Below are 24,134 nucleotides of genomic sequence, written 5' to 3' on the forward strand. Positions count from 1 at the left end.
CTATCTATCTATCTACCTTTCTATCTATCTACCTTTCTTTCTATCTATCTATCTATCTATCTATCTATCTATCTATCTATCTATCTATCTATCTATCTATCGTAAAAGTATCTGTGTTTCCATTATTATTTACCCCCACACTGACAATTGTGGTTCTTGTTTTTGTTCTCTTACTTTCCAAATCGCTTTTATGGTTGCATTTAAAATTGAATTTTTCACCGTTAACTTACAAAATTTACTTTGATTTCCTCTGATTTTAGTAGAACAATATGACAATGCAGGAATATTAAATTGTACGGCGTTTAAAGGAATATAGACAGGAAAACAATTCTATATGTATTTTACTTTTTTATAACTTTTTTTCTTTATACTGCAGTATTACTAAATGGCATTTCATTTAATTGAATTTCAGTTTCAATAGTATTTACATTACCAATTAAATCAATATCAAAATATCCTTTAAACAAATTTTGTGATTTTATTTTATTCATTTCTCTTTTTCACGTAAAACATTTATAGCACTATTAAATTAATGGTTCATTATTGATTTAAGTTTTATAAAATGTTGGAAAATAGTTAAGGAATTAAAAGGAAATGAAAAAAAGTAGGATTGATTGATATATGGTTAAATCGGACTAAATGATGCCCTATGGTTATGTGTTATTCATGGTTGGATATAAAATTTTTACAAGAAATCCTTCGTCAAATGTTTCAGAATAGCAATTTTCTAAATGAAATGTTTATAATTAAATTTTTTTATCGTTATCATTCTATTGTCCATTTAATAAATTGAATATAAAGTGAAAACATTTAAATAAAAATTTGTTTTACTTAAATGTTTCTGTTATAAGAGTTTTAAATTAAATTTTACCCATGATAATGTATGTAAAATTTACTAAATAGACAATAGAGAATTATTGTTGTCGTCATCATCATCATCATCACCACCATGTGAATACAACAATTGTTAATATAATTTAACAAAACGAGCATTTTTCATATCTTATTTTATTTGCCAGATTTGTTCATATTTTTTGTTTTTACAACTTTAAGAGTGTTTTTTTTTCACTATAGAAAAACTTTTGCAAAATTATGACTGAAGAAAAAACAGTGGGACCATAAAGAGATATTAAATTGTTTCTGAACTTTTGGCAAAGAAAAAACAAAAACTACATCTTTTCATGGCTGAGTTTTTGGCTAGACTTGTCTAGAAGTTCAGTGTCATGATATGTCATGGCTATCACGATACTTTTGAGTTATAAAATATTTAACTTTTAAGAAATTTATATGTGTTCTGTTTTCTTTAAAAGTTCTTTGTTCTGGTTACTTTGCTTAGATGCATTTAGCTACTTTCAATTATATAAAATTTAAAGTAGTAGATGTAAAATATTTAAATATTTGTAACAAAAAAATTAAAATTAAATATTTTCAAAACCACTGTTTTACGCTGTAGTTGCCATTGTCACTCATACACTGTACAGTTTTTCAAATAACGTTAAAATTATGTATATGTCTGTAGTATTAGTGTGCACCATAGCGGAATTAATTGATCTACATTCGTATGTTAGTATGTTAGTATGTCAGTCTGTCCTTTGTCTGCCTGTCTATCTGTCTGACTGCCTGTCTGTCTGTCTGTCTGTATGTCTGTATGTCTGTATGTCTGTATGTCTGTCTGTCTGTCTGTCTGTCTGTCTGTCTGTCTGTCTGTCTGTTTGTCTGTCAATCTGTCTGTCTGTCAATCTGTCTGTCTGTCAATCTGTCTGTCTGTCAATCTGTCTGTCTGTCTGTCTGTCTGTCTGTCTGTCTGTCAATCTGTCTGTCTGTCAATCTGTCTGTCTGTCAATCTGTCTGTCTATCTGCCTGTCTGTTTGTCTCTCTGTCAGTCTGTAAGTCCGTCAGTCTGTCAGTCTATCAGTCTATCAGCCTATCAGTCTATCAATCTAAAAGTCTATCAATATATCAATCTAACAGTCTATCAGTCTGTCATTCCGTTTTTCAGTTAGTCAGATAGACAGTCTGTCGGTCCGAATGTATATTTCTTGACATTTATTTTCTGAAGTAAGACTATCAGTCTATCAATCTACCAATCTACCAATCTAACAGTTTATCAGTCTGTCATTCCATTTTTCAGTTAGTCTGTCCGTCCGTCTGTACATTTCCTGAAGACACTAGATATCTTTTGGACCCAAACTCTCATTCCGTTTTTCAGTCAAACTGTCCGTCCGATGGACCCAAACTTGCAATATTTCTGTCACACATGGTTTCGAGGATTTTTCTAATTAGCAGCAAAAATCAGTCCATCCGCTTAAATATTTGAAAATTTCACCAAAAATTTTATATATATTTTTTTATACTTTATGTTCTTCAAATGTATATCTTGAATTCAAATATATGCAAAGGGTAAATAAGATTCAGCACAATCTTAAAAAAGTTTCAGAAAAATTTTAAAAAATATTTTCTGTCATGTTCACTACATCCCATCAAATTTTGTAGCACCCTAATATAAACTGTTTATGACTAACGATATATTTTCAAATAAATTTTATTGTTTAGTGTGGTGTCTTTTATTCAGCTATGTAGATAATAATGCAATGACACATTTTTTGTCTGTCTTATTCTCCCTATATAAAACATTCATGGAAAATATTCATAATAGAACTAATGAAATAAAATGCAAAACGCCAAAAAAAATAAAATTATAAATAAAAATAAAATAAAAACACCAAAACATTAAGTAAAATGTACAACCTTTTAAAATGAAGAAAATTCAAGCCAAATGTAACCAACCATATAATACTCTACACCTGCTAGGGGTATTTCTTGAGAAAAACATTCAACCAAACATATAATAAAAAACCCACAATAGTGATGTAGGGTATACTTATAACAATAGAAAACCATAAGAAACGTAGTGTAACAACCAGCACAACAATCAGCTTAAATGAGCAAATGACTGAAACTGAGTAATAATAAGTGGCATCGCGTCACAAGGACGTCGCGTTGTTAACACAAGTGCCATGTTTCATTTTCAATTCTGTATACGTAGACATTTTTAACACCAGCGTTTCATTTTTGGTATTGTTGATTTTCTTTTTCTTCTTCCCATTTTGCATTCATTGCTGCTCATTACCTGTTCCTGTAAAAAGTTTATTTAAATTTTCAGTTTTCAATTTCACAGCAGCAGTACTCAGCAAACAAATGTTTTTTTGTGTTCTATTTTTTTTCTTCATGAATAACAAGAAGAACTACCACATAACATCCGCCAAAATGTCTATACAAAAACCATTATTTTTTAACACGTTCACAACGGAATGCGTGCTGTTTTAACTGTCTTTGATTAAAATTTGTATGAATTCGCATTTTTATAATGTAAACCACTAATGGTTTGTAAATTATGCGTTCGTAAGCCACCCACTGTAAAGTATTCGAAACAATTCAGCAACACTATCACAGAAGTCCACTTAAAAACATTGTGCTCCTTAATCATAAAGATTTATCAAGAGTTTAAAAAACAATATATACAACAAGATCTACAAAAGTAAAAATTTAGTAATGGTAGTATTTAATTTTTAAAAATCAATGTCCTTTTTACAATTGTCCTTTCATCCATATATAGTCTATAGGCCTAGCTCATTTTTATAACCGAAAATCTAGGAAAACCTGTATTATTCATATTTTCAAATTCAGAAAATGCCATCATTGCCATATAATACATAAAATAAATATGTCAGAGTAAATTTACGTGTACCGATATATAACTATAAACGTGACTTTCATACACAAACAAATTTAAATTACCCAGTAGGCCACACACATATATATAGTCTATAACTAGCCTTTACTATTTCCTATAATTTAATTTCTTACGTGGTCTATAGTTTAGTCCATATAGTAGTCTATAGTCTAGTCTATAGTCCAGTCTCTAGTCTATCCTATAGTCTAGTACATAGTCTATAGTCTAGTATATAGTCTAGTCTATAGTTTAGTCTATAGTCTAGTCTATACTTTAGTCTATAGTTTAGTCTATAGTCTAGTCTATAGTCTAGTCTATAGTCTAGTCTATAGTCTAGTCTATAGTCTAGTCTATAGTCTAGTCTATAGTCTAGTATATAGTCTAGTCTATAGTCTAGTCTATAGTCTAGTCTATAGTCTAGTCTATAGTCTAGTCTATAGTCTAGTCTATAGTCTAGTCCATAGTCTGGTCTATATTCTGGTCTAGTCTAGTCTATAGTCTAGTCTATAGTCTGGTGTATAGTTTAGTCTATAGTCTAGTCCATAGTCTAGTCTATAGTCTAGTCTATAGCCTAGTCTATAGTCTAGTCTATAGTCTAGTCTATAGTCTAGTCTATAGTCTAGTCTATAGTCTAGTCTATAGTCTAGTCTATAGTCTAGTCTATAGTCTAGTCTATAGTCTAGTCTATAGTCTAGTCTATAGTCTAGTCTATAGTCTAGTCTATAGTCTAGTCTATAGTCTAGTCTATAGTATAGTCTATAGTCTAGTCTATAGTCTAGTCTATAGTCTAGTCTATAGTCTAGTCTATAGTCTAGTCTATAGTCTAGTCTATAGTCTAGTCTATAGTCTAGTCTATAGTCTAGTCTATAGTCTAGTCTTTAGTCTAGTCTATAGTCTAGTCTATAGTCTAGTCTATAGTCTAGTCTATAGTCTAGTCTATAGTCTAGTCTATAGTCTAGTCTATAGTCTAGTCTATAGTCTAGTCTATAGTCTAGTCTATAGTCTAGTCTATAGTCTAGTCTATAGTCTAGTCTATAGTCTAGTCTATAGTCTAGTCTATAGTCTAGTCTATAGTCTAGTCTATAGTCTAGTCTATAGTCTAGTCTATAGTCTAGTCTATAGTCTAGTCTATAGTCTAGTCTATAGTCTAGTCTATAGTCTAGTCTATAGTCTAGTCTATAGTCTAGTCTATAGTCTAGTCTATAGTCTAGTCTATAGTCTAGTCTATAGTCTAGTCTATAGTCTAGTCTATAGTCTAGTCTATAGTCTAGTCTATAGTCTAGTCTATAGTCTAGTCTATAGTCTAGTCTATAGTCTAGTCTATAGTCTAGTCTATAGTCTAGTCTATAGTCTAGTCTATAGTCTAGTCTATAGTCTAGTCTATAGTCTAGTCTATAGTCTAGTCTATAGTCTAGTCTATAGTCTAGTCTATAGTCTAGTCTATAGTCTAGTCTATAGTCTAGTCTATAGTCTAGTCTATAGTCTAGTCTATAGTCTAGTCTATAGTCTAGTCTATAGTCTAGTCTATAGTCTAGTCTATAGTCTAGTCTATAGTCTAGTCTATAGTCTAGTCTATAGTCTAGTCTATAGTCTAGTCTATAGTCTAGTCTATAGTCTAGTCTATAGTCTAGTCTATAGTCTAGTCTATAGTCTAGTCTATAGTCTAGTTATAGTCTATAGTCTAGTCTATAGTCTAGTCTATAGTCTAGTCTATAGTCTAGTCTATAGTCTAGTCTATAGTCTAGTCTATAGTCTAGTCTATAGTCTAGTCTATAGTCTAGTCTATAGTCTAGTCTATAGTCTAGTCTATAGTCTAGTCTATAGTCTAGTCTATAGTCTAGTCTATAGTCTAGTCTATAGTCTAGTCTATAGTCTAGTCTATAGTCCAGTTTATAGTCTAGTCATGGATCAAAAATGATCATACCTTTATTTTCTAATCTTATGCTGAGTGGGTGGTACATCGTTCTGTGTATTTGTTTCTATTTATATTTTTTCTATCTTTTGTTAGAGGTTTGGATTTTTATGTACTTCCGCCGTTTTTATGCTTAATAATAGTGGTATAAATTTAAATTCTTCGGAAATGGCTAGCAATAAGCACTAAACGGAAATGTGCACATATTCATAAAATAAGTAAAATATATTTAGAATGAAAAATAAAACATGGAACAGTATACAAATCAGCAATATATATGCCTCCATCAAGGTACAACACTACTCTTTCATTCATGCATTCATAAATAGTACTATTCTTGCTGCCAAACGGATATAATATATTTCTAGCTACAACTATTATGACAATTTTATTATCTTGGATTTTTATACTTGTATTATGAATAAGTTTTAATATTTAAGTTATTATAACACAAATGACAAGGATTTTTTTACTTATTTTCTTAAAAAAATAATCTTAATTATTTTTCTTGTAATTTTTTATACAGAAAAATATATTTAAGATTTTTAAAGCAATTTGCATAGTTTTTTATCGGTGTGCATAATTAAGTTATTAAGTTTTTTTTTCTGGGATTTGACAGGAATATTTTGTTTGAAATTTTATGTTGTTAGAAGAAGGGATGTGACAAAGTCATTAAGTTAAAAAAGTAAAAAAAGTTAAATGTATGTATTGCTGCTAGAAATGTTATAAAAACTTTAATATCGAGTTAAAATGTATTAAAATTTAGTTTGCAAAATTTTCTTTTCAAGAATTCTTGTCTTAAGATTTTATCTTTAAAATTTTGTTATAAAACTAGAAAAAATTGAAACACTTAGCAATTAAATTTTTGTATTCTGTTTGAAAGAGGTATTATAAAAGTGTATTATAAAAGTGTTGAAGAGGCAATAAGAAAGTACAATTAGATAAAACTGACAAAGTATTTGATATAAAAAAATGTATGTTCAACTTTATTCATAACTGTTGCAAAAATACCAGTATAACGTTGAAATTTCACATAAACTAGTCTTGTGTAAACGTAAATCTCTTTATCGAAAATGAGGATCAACTATCTGCTCCTTTTGTAAGACCGATATATTTGATGCTACCCTCGGTAAAAAAATCCATTTCAAAATATGAGTTTCTATAGCAGTAAAAACTCGATAATGGGTTTTACTGTCATAACCACTTACTTTGCAATAACTACTGCTAACTTTGTATTACTCTCGTAATGATTTTCTTTTAATCTGATATATAAGAACTTTGTTTTCGGCTTTATAATTGTGTTTGCACTTTTTATATAATCAAATTTTAAATCTGAAATTTGACGCTCAGTAAAACTACTAAAGAGTGTTGTTGTGACAAACCGAAGTCTTTTCTATTATTAAACACAAAACAACTTACGTAACAACTTCTTTGTAAGCGAAATTGCAAGAACACAATATTTGTAAGCGAGCGGCGAAGTACTTGCCTCAATGATGTCACCATATTACATGAGTTTAAATGCTAATGAAGAAGTAGAGAACAAATGTTTAAGTCATTACTTTGGGATAATATCAAAAGCTTTGATTTATAAATATGAGAAAACATGATCTAGTGAAGGGTATATAAGATTTGGCATAATGGAAAATAAACCTCTTAACTATTGTCATTGAAAATGTTACAACAAAAAAAAAACCCTCCCTTCAATGCCTTAAACTTCTATAGCAGTACTCTTAAAATGTTGACAATTATTTGGCCCAAATATAGACTCGATTATACTATTGGCTATAGCTTAGTCTAATGACTAGTGTTTAGTGCAGTGTATACCACAGGCTTTAGTTTATTCTCTTATCTCGACTATATCCTTGACTACACGTTCAGCTATATCGAAGTTTGGCATTCTACTAGTCCATACTCTTGACTGAATCTTGACTGAATCTAAAGCAGTGGTGCTCAAACATATGCTACCATAGTTTTATTTGTTTTGGTAAAGTAGCAGAGAACAGAATTCAATTCAAAATAAAAATATACTAATAAAATGACTACAAACTATAAAGTATATGCCAACTGTCAAATATTTATTACGGACAGCCAGCGTATAGCAGGGTCTACATATAAAAAACTATCAACTGTTCTCTCATTATACCCTACACCACTATAGTGGGGATTGTATTATGCGTTTGTGCTGAAGTTTATAACACCCAAAAATATTGGTCCTAGACCCATCTTAAAGTATACCAATCGACTCGGAATCACTTTCTGTTTAGCCATGTCCGTCCGTCCGTTCGTCCGTCTGTCTGTGTGTCCGTGTAAACTTTGTGCGCACGCTGCAATTCGCAATTTTCAAGATAATTTGATGAAATTTGGCACATACTCTTCTTTTGGATCAGGGACAAACGCTATTGAAAATGGTTGAAATCGGTTTATTATTTCTCTTAGCCCGCATACAACCGTACCCCCCGAATCGGGCCTTAAGGCTCACAATTACGTTAAATGTTTTATAATGGTATAAAGGTAGGGGCTTCATTTGACCCTAGCCCATATACTAACTCCCCTTCAGAAAATGACTTGAAGGTCAAAATTAGGTTAAAATTGCTAATAAAACGATCAAAATCTACATAAATGACTTTGAATTAGACTTAAATTCAATTACCAAAATTTATAAGGATAGGCCCATATTTACCCTCTTCTCCCCTATGAGCCCTCTTGTAGAAAATCTCTTTTTTTTGTCTCTTTTATTTAAAAAAAAATCCACAATTTTAACATACTGACTGGTGTAGGGTATCATTAGTTAGTTAATTAGTTAGTTAGTTAGTTAGTTAGTTAGTTAGTTAGTTAGTTAGTTAGTTAGTTAGTTAGTTAGTTAGTTAGTTAGTTAGTTATTTAGTTAGTTAGTTAGTTAGTTAATTAGTTAGTTAGTTAGTTAGTTAGTAAGTTAGTTAGTTAGTTAGTTAGTTAGTTAGTTAGTTAGTTAGTTAGTTAGTTAGTTAGTTAGTTAGTTAGTTAGTTAGTTATTAAAGATTTTTAAAATTCATTTTCAGCAAACTTTAAACGTTCCTTTGTTTTACTTTGCTGCTGCTCTCACTTCACAAATTTCCTTCCAGTAAATCAGCTTTTTTTCAATTCACAAATTGTTCACCATAATCAACAGTTCCGAAAAGTTTTTCGCTTTCTATTGTTCTTCAACAAACAATGGAAAAATTATACAAATTACTCAGTTGTTCAAAATAAATTCGTAATCGCACTTAGCTTTTGCATAAACCAAACAAAAAAACTTTATTCCTTTCATACAACCAAGTCCTTTAGTTTATGTAAACTTTAAGGTTTCCTTATTAAAAACTCTTCGCAGTCGTGGCATGAAATATTAAAACTGACAGTCATCTTGTTGGTTGCTGCTGAACAGTTCAAAAATATGTTTCCGTATTGAAACTTGTATTTTTACATAGAAGTTTTCATACCTGTTTCCGTCTCTTTTTTTGTTTTTTTCTCTTTCTTTTTTGGTTTTTGCAAAGAAAAGTAAAAGTTTAAATAGAAGTTTTATGGTTCACAATGTTTTTCTTCCTTCGTTCGTTTCTGTTCTTAACACCACGTTTTATATGGTGTGCGATACATACATATGTATATATGGCAGTGGGGAAAGTTTTAAGTGTAAACTCAAAAATTTTGCACAATATGAGATTATAAAGATATTTTATACTTCTGATAGACATGCTGACTTGTTTGCAACCTAGTGTTAGACATTGATTGCAATATGTGTTTACCATTATAATTTATACTAAAGTGTAGTAAAGGAGTTTCGATGAAAAAAATGATATTTTTCAAATCTATAAAAGGTTTTTTCTCAACAATTTACGATAACACATGTCAACTCAGTAGATAAATACATATTTGTTGGCAATTGTGAAGCACCTGTAAACTTGCACGTGCAAAGGTGAAGTTTGCACGTTCATTCTAAAGATTTCTAAACTGCATCAAATCAAACAAAACTTAAATAACTTAATAACAAATGAAATTTAGTTGTATATGTGTTAGAGAAAACTATATATTAATATTTTGCAAGTCGTTTTCTGAAACGATTTAAAGGTTTTGTTTTAAAGAAAATTTTCTTTAAATATTAAAATACATGAATTTTAATTTCCTTTTCTTCTTTTCTTTTTCAGATTATACACATACAAATACGCTCACCAGGATCACATTAATTCTGCTGAATTAAAGTTTAAACAAATTTAATGTTTGTTTTTTCCAAACTTTTCATCATCTCAAACAAGCTGGAAAATAACTTACTTAACAAGAAAATGAAAAATTTCTAATAAAGACATTAAGCCAAAAAATCAAAACATAAAGCAAATAAACATAATTGAAGTGGAAATATTACAAAATGAAAATTACATTGCAAAATAAAAAAAACTTAAAACAACGATACAAAAATATATGAAATTTATTAAATTAAGAAAATAAAAACAAAGAAAAAAGCAAAATTATACAAGAAAAAACACGCAAATAAAGCAAAAACAAGACAACAAAACAACAACAACAACAACAACAACAAAAAACTGCTTTAATATGTACGAAATAATTTGTCGAACATTAAACGTAATTGAAACACCAGCAAACGGCAATAGAACAATAGCAAAAACAGCAGGAGGCTCAAATATCCTACAAACAAACAGCAACAGCAACATCAGCAGCAACAGCAGTCGCAGCTAACAAGTAATCAAAAAAGAAAATATATAGTTGAAACACTTAAAAGGTCGTTAGAATAAACAATTGTTACCGTTACAAAAAACTACATATATATACTAACACATACTCCATTTCTTCCTGCACACTTACACACACCTACTTATGAACAACTTCCCCCTATAACATCCGGTTTAGCTTTAAGAGCCATTAGCAAAATTACGTTTTTTATAAAGTGAAAAAAAAGTGAAAAGTTAAAAAAGTACGAAATTATATACTCATACAAGTGTAATCATAAATGAAGTAAAAATTAAATGAAATGAAATCCTAAACATAAAACACTTGTTTGCTATAACAAATACAAACATAATAGAAGGAAATAAACCAAAACAATATAAAATCAAAATAAACTGTGGTGTCAAATACCCAAGCAACATCATTATCGTTTTAATCATCATCATCATCATCATGGCAAATACGTTTGATGTATATTTCGCTTAACTGGCACCTGGAAACAAACAAACAATAACAACAACAACATACTCAATCATAACAAATATTTATTCGTTTTGCTTCCTGGCCACAAATATTAAATTTCTTTTTTCTTCAAATAAACGCTTTTCTTTTTTTTTGGGGTAAACAACGTTTTTGTTTGCCTTGCCAAGCCCAGGAAGAACGCAACTTGTTTTTTTTTTTTTGTTTTTGTTTTTGAAATAAACAAATCGAACGGAAAGTGACATTTTTGTTAACGGAAGTTTTATGCCCGCCTCACATAATATGGCACGCAAAACGAGTTTTGATGGTAAGTTATCAATAACTAATATAAATAAAGTTTTTTTTTGTATTTATTTATTATTTGCTATAAAATTTATATTGAAACTTTTATTGTTTGTAATGAATTTTATATTGTTGAAGTACAGTGTATCAAAATAATAAAAAAATGACACTCAATATTTAAAAAAAAATAATCTATAAAATCATCTCTTTAATCGGAAAATATTTATAAAAAATGTCCTTTATAAAAATTAATGTTCGATAATGTATTCTCTTAAATGAGAAATTTTCTATACAATTTTCATTTGTGGAAAGAGAAATTTCCTTTTTATAGAACATTTCTTACGAATTCATACTTTTTATAAAAAACTTTAAGAAATTGTTCCTCTTATACCCTTCACCTAAGTGAGAAGGGTATATATAAGTTTGTCATTCCGTTTGGAATTTCTATAGTATAATTTTCCGACCCTATAAAGTATATATATTCTGCATCCTTATAGATAGCGGAGTCGATTAAGCCATGTCCGTCTGTCTGTCTGTCTGTCCGCCTCTCCGTCTTTCTGTCTGTATGCATGTATGTATGTATGTATGTATGTATGTATGTATGTATGTATGTATGTATGTATGTATGTATGTATGTATGTATGTATGTATGTATGTATGTATGTATGTATGTATGTATGTATGTATGTATGTAAGAATGTTTGTATGTATGTATGTCTGTATGTCTGTATGTCTGTATGTCTGTCTGTCTGTCTGTCTGTCTGTCTGTGTGTCTGTCTGTCTGTCTGTCTGTCTGTCCGTCTGTCTGTCCGTCTGTCTGTCCGTCCGTCTGTCCGTCTGTTAAAATCAGTTTTTAGAGAACCCCAGATATCGGCGAGATCCGAAACTTCAATAATTATGTTAGACATGCTTTCGAGAAGATCGCTATTTAAAATCAGCAAATACGGAGATTTGCAAAAATCCGAGACAACATCTGAAAATTTCATCAAAAAAGACATATTTTTTCATGCTTTGTCAAAAAAGCAACAACAACATTGTAAATTTAAAAAATATGTACATGTGTGTGTAGATGTATTTTGTTTTATTCAGCTGTGAATTTTATTTTGCATATTTGAATGCTGTTGGCTTCATTGTATTTCGTTTTTTGTTTGGTTTTCTTTTTGTGAATTTTGTTCGTATATTTGGATGTAGGTTGAATTTTACCTTAACTCCAAAGTATTTAAGCAATTTATTGATAAAAATTACAAAATTTTTTAAATGAGGCTTTTTATAGGATTATAGCTCAAACATGGGCCTATCCTCGGTAAATTTGGGAAAAGGATATATTTTTAAATAACAGTTAGTTTTGTTGAGTTTCATTGCGATACAAATGGTTACAAGTCAATTTTCGACGTTTAAGACATTTCTTGAAGGGGGGTTTGTATAGGGGCTACGGTTAAATAAAGGCTAAACAAAACGAAAATCTGCAGTGTTATTTATACTTATATAAAACTTATTTGTGCCAATTTTAAGAGAGATAATAGTATATTTGACGTAATTATGGCATAAAAAGCCTAAATCGGAAGGTACGTTTGTATGGGGGATATGTGAAATAATGGACCGATTTCACAGCCAGCCGATTTCCAGAACAGACGGACGGACATGTCTTAATCTACTCAAAAAATGATTCTGAATCGATCAGTATACTTTAAGGTGGGTATTGGACCAATATTTTTGTATGTTACAAACATCAGCATAAACGTATAATACCATCCCCGCTATAGTGGTGTAAGATATAATGAAGTGAAGTGAGGGGAAGGGATTTACAAAATATGTCTCTTTAGTGAACAATTTTGTTCTCTTTAGAGTAAAATGTTCGATAAAATTCTCTCTTTAATAGAACATTTTGATAAAATTGTCTCCTTAATAGAACATTTTCTATGAAATTTTGATTTAAATAAAACATTTTCGATAAAATTTTTTCTATATTGAAACATTTTTTCAATAATATTTTCTATTAAATGAAATCTTTTGATAAAGTTTTCTCTTTGTAGAAAATTTTTTATAAAACACTTTTAATAAAACTTTCTCTGTAATAGAACACTTTCGTTAAAATTTTCTCTTTTATAGAAAATTCTCGATCAAGTTTTCTCTTTAAGGAAATGTTTTCTCATATAGAAAACTGTCGATAAAATTTTCTCTTTATAAACAAATTTTATAAAATTTTCTTTTTAATAGTATATTTTCGATAAAATTTTCTTCTAAATAGAACATTTTTGATAAAATTATCTCTTCTTGAGAAAATTTTCTTCTTAATAAAACATTTTTGATAAAATTTTCTTCCAAATAGAACATTTTTGATAAAATTTTCTATTTAATCGTAATTTTGAGAAAATTTTCTGCATACTTTTTATAAAATTTTCCTCTTAATAAAACATTTTCGATAAAATTTTCATTTATGAAAAATTTTCAATAAAATTTTTTTTTATACAAAATTTTCGAAAAAAATTTCTTTTTATACAAAATTTTCGAAAAAATGTTCTTTTTATACAAAATTTTCGAAAAAACTTTTCTGTTTAAAATCAATTTTCGATAAAAGTTTCTCTTTATCGATAGAACTTTCCTGTTATTAAAAAAATTTTAATAAAATTATCTCTTTCATAAAAATTGTTCGGAAAAATTATCTCTTTCATAGAAAATCTTCGATTAAATGTTCTTTTTATAGAATATTTTCCCTTTGTAGAATATTTTGGTCAAATTCTCCCATTTTTCGATAAAATTCTCTCTTTGTAAAAATGTTTTGATAAAATGGAACATTTTTGATAAAATTTTCTCTTAAGTGCAACATTTATAAAAATAAAAATAAAAAATTTTCTATTTTCTTTTATACAAATTATTTTATTAAATTTTTTTGGAGAAATATTTTTGATAATTTTTTTCAAACTATTAAAAAAAACAGTTCTTTATTCAAATTTATATTTTACACAAAATATTAATATTGCCTTTTACTTTTTTTCCAGATGCCTTGGATTATATATTCATTGCAAATGAGAAAAATCCCAACACATATGTCATCTCATCAGCCGCCTATACCTCACCGCTGACAGCTGCCACAACAACATCATTTACCACACACGATGTCACCACTAGTAGTCGTATAATAAATACATTAAGCGGCACAGCCGCTTTAACGGCTGCCACAGTCACTGCCACAACTGCTATATTTGGTAGCAATAGTAAAAGTAGTAATACTTTTGCTTCGGACTCTCTTCTAACAGCAGCATCATTGACATTATCCGCATCATCGACTATGTCGCCATCAACACTTTCGTTGCCAACTTCCTCCGATAGCAATATGTTTAGTAATGTAGCAGTAGATTTAGGTTCACTATTAATCAATGACACCATGTTAAATGATACTAGTCTGCTGGCAGATTTAGTTAATATCACCACCGATCCCTTTGGCAATGGGACGGTTAGTGGGAATATGACCAGTCCTGAAGATTTGGGAGAATTAATACGTATGGCTGCGACATCGGTTGTATTGGGTCTTATGATCTTGATAACTATTATAGGTAAGTGCATGAATAGCTTATCCTTAAAAGTAATTAAAAATCATTACATTTGTATGTTCTTAAGCTAAACAAAAAAAAAACTAATGTCATTTGTTACGTTGGTGTTTTTAGGGGGTGGGGGTAGGTTTGATGAAACTCTTGAATGTCATTAAAAAACAGCACTTAGTTTTTTGATTCTTTTATGTTTTCATTTTTAAAACACACTTGAATTCTTGTAAACAAATATTTTTCAATTTACAAATTTTCACTTAAAAAGATTCAAAAGCATATTGGATTACGGCAAGAGACACACTCACTGACAAACAAATAAACAACAAATTGTTTTTGCATTAAGTAGCACTTGAATTACATTGATTAAAGAGTTTCATGAATTGACATGAGTTAAAGTATTAATTTCTTTTTTCCCATTACTAATGCAAAAATAACAAAAGAAAAAGAAAGCACTAAAAGTGTTTTTCTTTTTTTTGTTTTTATACCCTACACCACTTTTGTGGGTTTATGCTGATGTTTGTAACACACTATACCTATACCCACTTTAAAGTATACCAGTCGGCTTTGAATAATTTCCTGTCTGTCTGTCTGTCTGTCCGTCTGTCTGTCTGTCCATCCGTCTGTTTCTCTGTCTGTCTTTCCGTCTGTCCGTCCATCCGTCTGTCTGTCAGTGCTTGTAAATTTTATAAAAACTACTACAGGTTCAAAATTTCACTTAAATGTCCACAATTTAATTCAACAATAAATGGATGAATTATTTATATCTAAGGAAAAGTAAAATTCAACTTAAACTTGACATTTAATTTTTGTAACAGGTGTAGGTTATTATATGGTCCGCCTCGCCGGACTATATTATCTTACTTGTTTTAAATTAATGATATAAATTGGATTATCGATGTACGTTGTAGTTTTTTGTTATTTATTATGTAATTGTATTAAGGGGTTTCCTATTTAGTTTCAGAGGAATATAAAAGAAAATTTTCAATTTGTTCAGTTTTCTACAGAAGAGAAAACTTTATCTACAAAAGAAAAACTTTCAACGAAAATTTTCTATTAAAAAGAAACTTCAATCGAAAAGTTTCTTAAAAGACAATTCTATCGAAAAATGTCTATAAAAAAAAAGAAAAATTATATTACCATATATAAAACAAAAAATTCTATCGAAAATTTTCTATAAAAAAGGAAATTTTTTGGAAAATTTTCTTTAAATGAGAACATTTTATCAAAAGTTTTGTGTTAAAGGGAATATCTCGTCGATTATAGGCCACTTTTTATTTTGAAATTTCAAGTGGGCGAGTGGCCACGCCCCTTTTAAGAAAATATTAAGTCCGTAAATATAATATAACACAAAAAATTATTTTGTAGACTAAAAATACTGCACAAAAATTTTAAAATTATTTTTCTCTTAATCAGCTCAAATTACGGAATTTTCGAAACCCATTTCGAAAAAAATAAAAATTTTTTTATTTTTCACAAATTAAGCTGAGGTCAGGCTTTTCAATCGCTAATAGGGAACTGAAGATTTTTTTGATTTTTTTTCGTGTTCAGTACATTAATACGCACAAATTAAGAGGTATTCCTACATTCCTAAAATTCTTAAAAAGGTCTTTCCTCGGGACACTCTAGTATACATTGAAGACGTATCCTATAACCGATCAGTTCGCCTAAAGTTATGAGTAGTTCGGCTGTAAGTGCCACCTCAAATTTTAAACATATTTCAATGGTTGGAATACCTGATATCGCCCTAATTGCCTTTTGATTGTCGGTAATTATATGCAGCCCTGTGGACACCATACATATTCTAGTTCAATTTATATATTCTATTATTTTCCAGCTTTATGTCTGGAAGCTTATGTTACTATTAGGTAAACAGTGGTATATTTATGTTTCTGTGTCTTTAGTCTAGAACCTAAGGCCCATTTTGTTTTCTAGATTAGAGAAATCCGTGTAGCAACAGATTACTGCTGGTGTTTGTTCCGCTTGACCAAGACATTCTGTTTTGAATCAGCGTTTCAGAGTTCCAAATATATTATATGCGATCAGGCAAGTCCGATGCTTATGTATTACCATCCAGTATGTGTAGTATATATTGAAGATGTGTCCTGTAACTGCTTTTGGTCAGTTTGCCTACAGTTATAAGCAGTTCGACTGTAAGCGCAGCCTCAAATCATAAACAGCTTTCAATGTGTGGATTATATAGCAACGTTTCTGGAAACTTGGTTAAAGTAGAAAAAATGACACTACTTATATCCAAACAGCTGAACTTCCTTGCAATAGTTTTAAATTACACTTTTTGTACAAAGAAGTCCACCAGATTATGGATGCATAAGTTATAATTGGTCTAATTACACTTTTATAAAACCAATTTGTCATAGTGGAACTTAGACCCCATTTACTCAGCTCTTCTACACAAGTAATTCGAATACTTTTCCTTCAAAAGTAATACGAAATTGTTTGCATAGCTGACTGTTCTATGTCCTTTCTCGGTTCGGGTCCCTAGGAGGCTATAAATTGTGGTAACCCAGAGTGAAGGGGATAAAATGCCATCCTGTGGCCGGTCAACATAAAACTGCTCTAGGTATTAGATATGAGTAATGTACAATTCTCGAAGATGCCTTCGAGGCCAATGCATTCCTGTTTTGAAAATTAATATTCGCCTTTAAATAATTTAGCGAAAAAAATTTTCTATAAATGTAAAATTTTGTATAGAAGTCTGTAAAATAGAAACATTTTATAATAATTAAAAAATTAATATAGAAAACCCTAAAATGCAGCACACTACTACATAAGCATGACTTTGCATACCTCAATGTGTATGTGTTTGTGTTTGTGGTAAAATAAATTATTTAATTTTTAAAATCACTTCTTTCTGTGTTTCTGAAGCTCGTTCCATTCAAGAGAAAAACATACTTAATTTTTCATGTCATTGATGTAATTGCTTTAAAGTTAAATTAATGAAAGAGAATAAAATAAACTGCAATAATAATTAAAAATCATTAATACATTTTTGAACATATTCCATGTGTGTGTATGTGTGGGTGGTTCGCCTTTGTGAATTCCTTAAGGCAGTTTATTATGGATTGGAAATTAAATATTTTTATTTAAATAAAATTACAATATGGATGAATGGTTGCAATAATAATTAAGAAAATTGGGAATATTTAAAAAAAAATATATATGGAAAATTTTCTATAATATAGAAAAAAATTTTCGTAAATTTACTTTAAATGTGAAAATGTTGGAAAAAATTTTCTATAAAAGCGAAGATTCGATTTAGGTTACATGGGTTGCTCGGGTTCACTCAGAGGCCTTGTAGCCCATTGTGATACTCTTACTCATCTCTAAAAGTTCTATTATGATAAAATATTCTGTGCTCTTGTAAGGCTCACATAGAAGGTACCGATTACACTTATTCTTTATACAAACAGCTTCTACAGAAGCTATGACGAACGTACCCCATATGTTCTGACATATATCCAATCATATAGATCCAAGAGATTCCTAGTCCTATGCGTTTTCAGAGTGGACCACCACCCAAGTTCCTTCTCATTCAAACCCCAGTCATTTACAAATTTTAATGGGAACACCAGTATCTCTTTACGCTCGAGTTAAGTCTAGGGACGACTCTTTTGTTGGTCATTCATCAGATATTTCATATACTCAGATGCCCTCATGTCGTGGAACCCATATCAGTTTAACATGATGTTGTATCAGTTTTGCCAATGATTAATACAATTTAGAAGATATTTCGACTTAATGACATAAGAGTTAAGAGTCTTGATTGCTGCAAAACTATTCTTTTCGAGATGGCATACATGTCTGCCTGATGGACCGTGCATGTGCCAGGTAGTCGAAGAGATAGTAAAAGATTCAGTTTTTCGGAGAAGATTCCCAAACTTGTTTCCCACTCTTTCTTTAAGCCATCCGTATAGATTGAGTTCAAGTCATCCCTAATGACATGAAGTCAAAGTGCTTCCAAAGCAGGGATCATATTAATCGACAAGACTTTAATTCAGTGGTCACAAAGACCCACTGTGATAAGTTGAGCATGTTTTAAAGTAAACTCCAACGCACTTAACCATGTAGGAAAATCACTAATAAATTAAAGAAAAGGCAGTGACGACCTTGCACCACGTCCATCCGTCCGTCCTTGCTACACCATAGTCTTATACATCGTTACACCATCACTCCATCCGTCAAAGTCATCAATTACTCTACTCTCTCTATAGAATCAGAGTAGACATCAGAAAACACCAAAAAAATCCACCTCTTATACCCAATTTTTTTTTTATCCAATATTTTATTAATCCACAGTCATGCTCTGTAAGTTGTACCGCTCGTAGCATCTAGAAACGATAACACAAATGTATCCTGAAAATTATATTTCACCGTGTATCAATATTTTAATCAAGCCAACCTTTTCCCGCGATTTGGGTTTAAACCGCAGCCACTACGTGGATCCCGAAGGAACCTCAACCAAGTGACCAGTCAAGAGAAAGTCCTGTGGGCAACTGGCCAAGGTCAAACCAAAGATTGATTTGGTAAGTTTATAGTACCGGCAGACTAGAGGTACTTGTAGCACCTTTTTACCCCGGGATTACAATTCACCATGATGTGACAGTCATCATGGAAACATACCCCAGGGGGAACGCGTCCCTAAGGACAGTGTTCGCCGCCCAATCATGCCTTGTCGGTATTATGGTCTTAGCCCATGATTGGCAAAGGTGCTATGACCAATGCGAACATTATTTATTCAATTCGATTGTTTACCCCGGGATTGCAATTCCCCGTAATGTGATACTCATCATGAAAACATGCCCCGGGAGGAAGGCGTCCCTAAGGACAATGTTCGCGGCCCAATCATACCTTGTCGGTATTATTGTCTTGCCCCATAATTAGCCTGCCTATCGTCCCTAAGAACAATGTTAGCGGCCCAATCATCCCTTGTCTGTATTAATATCTTGCCCCACAATTAGCCTGCCTATCTTTTGTAGAATGGTGCCATGACCAATATGAAGATGATTCATTTAATTCCACTGTTTAAATTATAGAGCAGATGTAGAAGAAATGCATTTGATTTATATACTTAACTTATTTCAAGGGGATATATTTAGTATCGTCTCTAGACTGCCTTCAGGAGTGGACTTCAAACAGCCATAGATTGCAAGACATGCTCATATTTGTAGCTTGATTAGACTAGAGAGGTAAATCTTCTTATTCACAGCTCTCCACCAATCAAAAGCTTTTTAAATCAAAATAGTCCTTCTAACCACGATGTAAACCATGTATATAATGTATGGTTTAAGACAATATCTTTTCCCAAAGGTTTCCTTACACATATAGAAAGCACATTATGCCTTCTTCAATAGACACTCAGTTTAACGTTTCCATATGTGGTTTTTAGAATAGAACCATACAAACGAGAAGGACAGAATTTTGCCATATTGTACCTTCTGACGAAAAGAACCAATTCTGTTTTGGCCGGTTTGACATCAAGATCATTTTACATGACTCATAAAATCAGAACCCAAATAGCTGATTCCACGAGTTCATTTATTATGGGAAGAAATTGCCCTTTAAAAACTTGACTACTTTGAAGCCACTGAAAATTTATAAAAAAACAGAAAATTTTTCAATAATTTTGTGTAAAAGAGAATTTTATCGAAAATCTTCTATAAAATAGAGCTAATTTTAGCAAAATTTTTCTCTTCTCTAAAAGAGCGAAGTAAGAAGGTTCAGGATTCATCCCAGTCGTTTTTACTTGTTTGATTATATTTTTGTTAAATGTGTCCTTTTTTATTTGTTGATTATTTCAATTTTATTCTAAATGTACATATATGTAAGTGTATGTGTAAATGAACTTTATTTACTTTGTTTTTTTTTTTTCTTTTTTACTCTTTTATTATTTCTCTTATTCTCATTTCATATTATTTATATTATGTGTTTCTATTAGAGAGAGTATACCTAAACATACAAATAATCACATACATATAAAAGTATGTATGTTTATATATAATCAATTTCAATGATTATGTATTTGTGTACTTTATTTTTTTATATTTTTCTCATTTCTCCAGAACGCACACACACACACACACAGACTATTATTTTACTCACGCACTATATTTTACAAGACCAAATATTGCATAGAGTAAAATATATGAAGAAGAAAAAAAAACACACACAAATGAATAAATGCCAATACAAATATGCGACTTGGGAAAAATTGTTAAAGGAAACACATACATACATACATATGTACATACGCACACACAATACGAAATGAACAAAATAAAATGAATTGTATTGAACCTAAAGCTGTATCTTATATTAATGAAATCAATTTATTTTGTTTTAAGAAGAAAAAAATACATTTACGAAAGTAAAAACACAAATGTGTAGTTAAGCAAGAGAGTGTTAAATGTGAATCCATTAAAACGCAATCAAGTTGAAAATTTTTTAAGGAAAAAAAAACTTTTTAAATTAATCAAATAAAAAGAAAACATCAGCAATTATAATTGTGATTATTGATGTTTATTGATATTTCAATAATTTTTTAAATTCTTTTAACTTTTGCAAATTGATTGCTTTTCATGATATGTATTTATAGAATTGGAAAGAAAAAGTTAAAGGAATAAATAGAATTTAATTATCATGGAAAATCTTCATTAAATAGAGAAAATATCGGAATATTTCGAAATCGGAATCTAAATTTTTTCAAAAAATTTTTATAAAAAGAATGTTTCTCAAAATTTCTTAAAAATATCAAATTTTATCGAATATTTTCTTAAAAATAGGAAAGCATAAAGTAATTAGTTTAAAAAGAAATAATAATTATTGAAAATATTCTTTAAATAAAGAAAATATTGAAATATTTCGTAAATATCTAAATTTTATCAAAAATATTTTATAACATAAAAATCGAATATTTTTTTAAAACGATCAAATTTTATCGAAAATTTTCCAAAAAATATAAAATTTTTATTAAATAATTTCTAAAAAATAAAAAATTTTTATCGAATATTTTCTAAAATGTAGAAAAATTTTCTTGCAAATAGAAATTTTTTGAAAATTTTCTAAAAAATAGAAAATTTTATCAAAAATTTTTAAAAAATTTTCTAAAAAAGAGAAATTTCATCAAAAATTCTTAAAAATTTTCTAAAAAAGAGAAATTTTATCAAAAATATTAAAAAAAAAAATTAATGAAAAATATTCTTAAATAGTGAAAATTTTATAGAAAATTTGTATAAAAAAGATAAAACTTTATCGAATATTTTTCAAAAAGGAGAAAAATTTAACAAAAATTTTTTAAAAAATAGAAAATTTTATCAAAAATTCTTAAAATTTTCTAAAAAGATAAATTTTATCAAAAATATTAAAAAAAATAGAAAATTTTATTAAAAATTCTTAAAATTTTCTAAAAAAGAGAAATTTTATCAAAAATGTTAAAAAAAAATTAATGAAAATTTTTCTTAAAAAGTGAAAATTTTATAGAAAATTTGTATAAAAAAGATAAAATTTTATCGAATATTTTCCAAAAAGGAGAAAAAAATTATCAAAGATTTTCTAAAAAAGAGGAAATTTTGTTGAATATTTTCTAAAGAAGAAAAATATTATCGAAAATTTTCTAAAGAAAAAAATTTTATCGGACATTTTACTAGAAAACATTTTTTTCCAATTTTTGTTTTTAAAAAAGTAAATTTTATCGAAATTTTCCTATAAATATAAATAAATTTTCCTATAAATAAAAAAATATAAATAAAGGTAAATTTTATAAAATATTTTCTCTAAAGGGAATAATTTATATGGAAATTTTTATATAAAGATAATGCTTTATGGAAATGTTTCTATAAACAGAAAAAGAAAATTTAATCAAAATGTGTTTTATAAACGGAAAGAAATAATTTTAGTTAAATGTTTCTATAAAGAAAACATATTATTAAATTGTTTTTATAAAATTTTATCGAAATGTTTCTATAAAGAGAACATTTTATGGAAATTTTCTATAAAGAGAACATTTTATGGAAATTTTCTATTAAGAGAATATTTTATTAAATATTTTCTATAATGAGGTATATTCTTCTGAGCGTTTGACGTTAAAAGTGCTTAAGCGGATCTCAACATAAGTAAGGGGTTTATTTTGTAAATCAGTTCGGAGTCCAACAGTTTACTTAACGACCACTAGTATGGCTTTCGCAGATGTCGCTCTACGGCAGACCTACTAGCCTTCCTTTCGGAGAAATGGTGTTATTCTATTCACTATTTTGGCGGAAATGAATGGGTAGAGTGGTAGTGGTTGAGTGTGGCATGGTGCACTTATATCAAAAATAATTGCTTTTGACACCGGCAATATTTTATTACGATTTATTTTGAGCTTGTACGAATTGTTATAGAGGGGATCTCATCAAACGAGTTCAAGGTGAATTTAGGTGTACCGTATGACTCCGTTCTTTCCCCTACTATATTTCTTATTTTCATAAACGACCATATATGTCAAACTTCCAACTTTATCGTCTATTTTACCGATGACAGCAATATCTCCCATTCATAATTATTCAATTATAGTCCAAGCCCTTTGGGCAACGCTAGCAATATATGGGCCATAGCTTCAAAGTCTATTTTGAAGCTAATCGATGGCGTGCAGGAGAGGGCGCACAATATACGACTTTCATCAAGCACACAGTTATTTGTGAAAGATTTGTCAGCATTACAGAGAAAATTCATTCTTCAGCTGCATGGTTCGCGTGTGTGGAACAAACTTCCTGTAGAAGTATTATATCCCTGCCAATTTCGATGTAAAAATATTTAAATCAAATGTCCTCAAACATTACTCTATCCAAACCGCCCCCCTCTCCCATAACTTATTTTCCTAATTCCAACATAATGCACTGCAAAGGTAGGGGTCATCTCCTGAGTGCTCGTCGAAGAAAAAGAAAGTTTCTATAAACAGGCAATTTACTTATTTATTATTGATTCAATATAAATAATATATAATAATAAATTTAATAAAAAGAAGTAAGAAATTATAGTCGGGCGAGGCCGACCATATAATACCCTACATCTATGGCAAAAATATAATGTGATTTAGTTGCCATAATAAAGTATTTAAGTTGAATTGTTCCATGCCTCAGATATACATACTTAAGCCGCTTATTGTTGAATACAATTGTGAACATTTAAGTGAAGTTTTGATGGGGGCTTTTCATAGGGGCTAGGGTCATATGAGAACCTATTATTATGAAATTCGTGAGGGTCATCAAGTCTTGTATAGAATTTGGTTTTTGCAGCTTTTTGTCGAGATATGAGTATATTAAACATAATTATGAACTTAAAAGCCCTATTCGACGGGTTCAGTTGTATGAGGGCTAGGTGAGATAATGGACCGATGTAAACCATTTTCAGTAGGCTTTGTCTACGAGGTCAAATTTCATTGAATTATCTCCAAAATTGTGACTTGTAGTTTGATTACAAAGTTTACAAGCCCTATTGG

At 29.7% G+C, this 24,134-nt stretch overlaps 1 protein-coding gene and 1 long non-coding RNA gene across 2 annotated transcripts in view; both read left to right on the forward strand.

Annotated features, from left to right (window-relative positions):
• LOC124420844 overlaps positions 1-10,057 on the forward strand; it is a 70,861-nt gene extending 60,804 nt beyond the window's left edge. Inside the window, exon 3 of the long non-coding RNA XR_006941402.1 lies at positions 9,803-10,057. This is a non-coding gene — a long non-coding RNA (uncharacterized LOC124420844). The remainder of the gene's footprint in view (positions 1-9,802) is intronic.
• A 14-nt stretch (positions 10,058-10,071) lies between these two features.
• LOC111688823 (5-hydroxytryptamine receptor 2A-like) overlaps positions 10,072-24,134 on the forward strand; it is an 82,012-nt gene continuing 67,949 nt past the window's right edge. The window contains exons 1-2 of the mRNA XM_023451333.2: positions 10,072-11,124; positions 14,099-14,653. Of these exons, the coding sequence (XP_023307101.2) occupies positions 11,082-11,124; positions 14,099-14,653 (598 nt within the window). The 5' untranslated portion in view covers positions 10,072-11,081. The remainder of the gene's footprint in view (positions 11,125-14,098; positions 14,654-24,134) is intronic.

The sequence above is a fragment of the Lucilia cuprina genome, chromosome 6, assembly GCF_022045245.1.
Source record: "Lucilia cuprina isolate Lc7/37 chromosome 6, ASM2204524v1, whole genome shotgun sequence".
NCBI classification, from domain to species: Eukaryota; Metazoa; Arthropoda; class Insecta; order Diptera; family Calliphoridae; genus Lucilia; species Lucilia cuprina.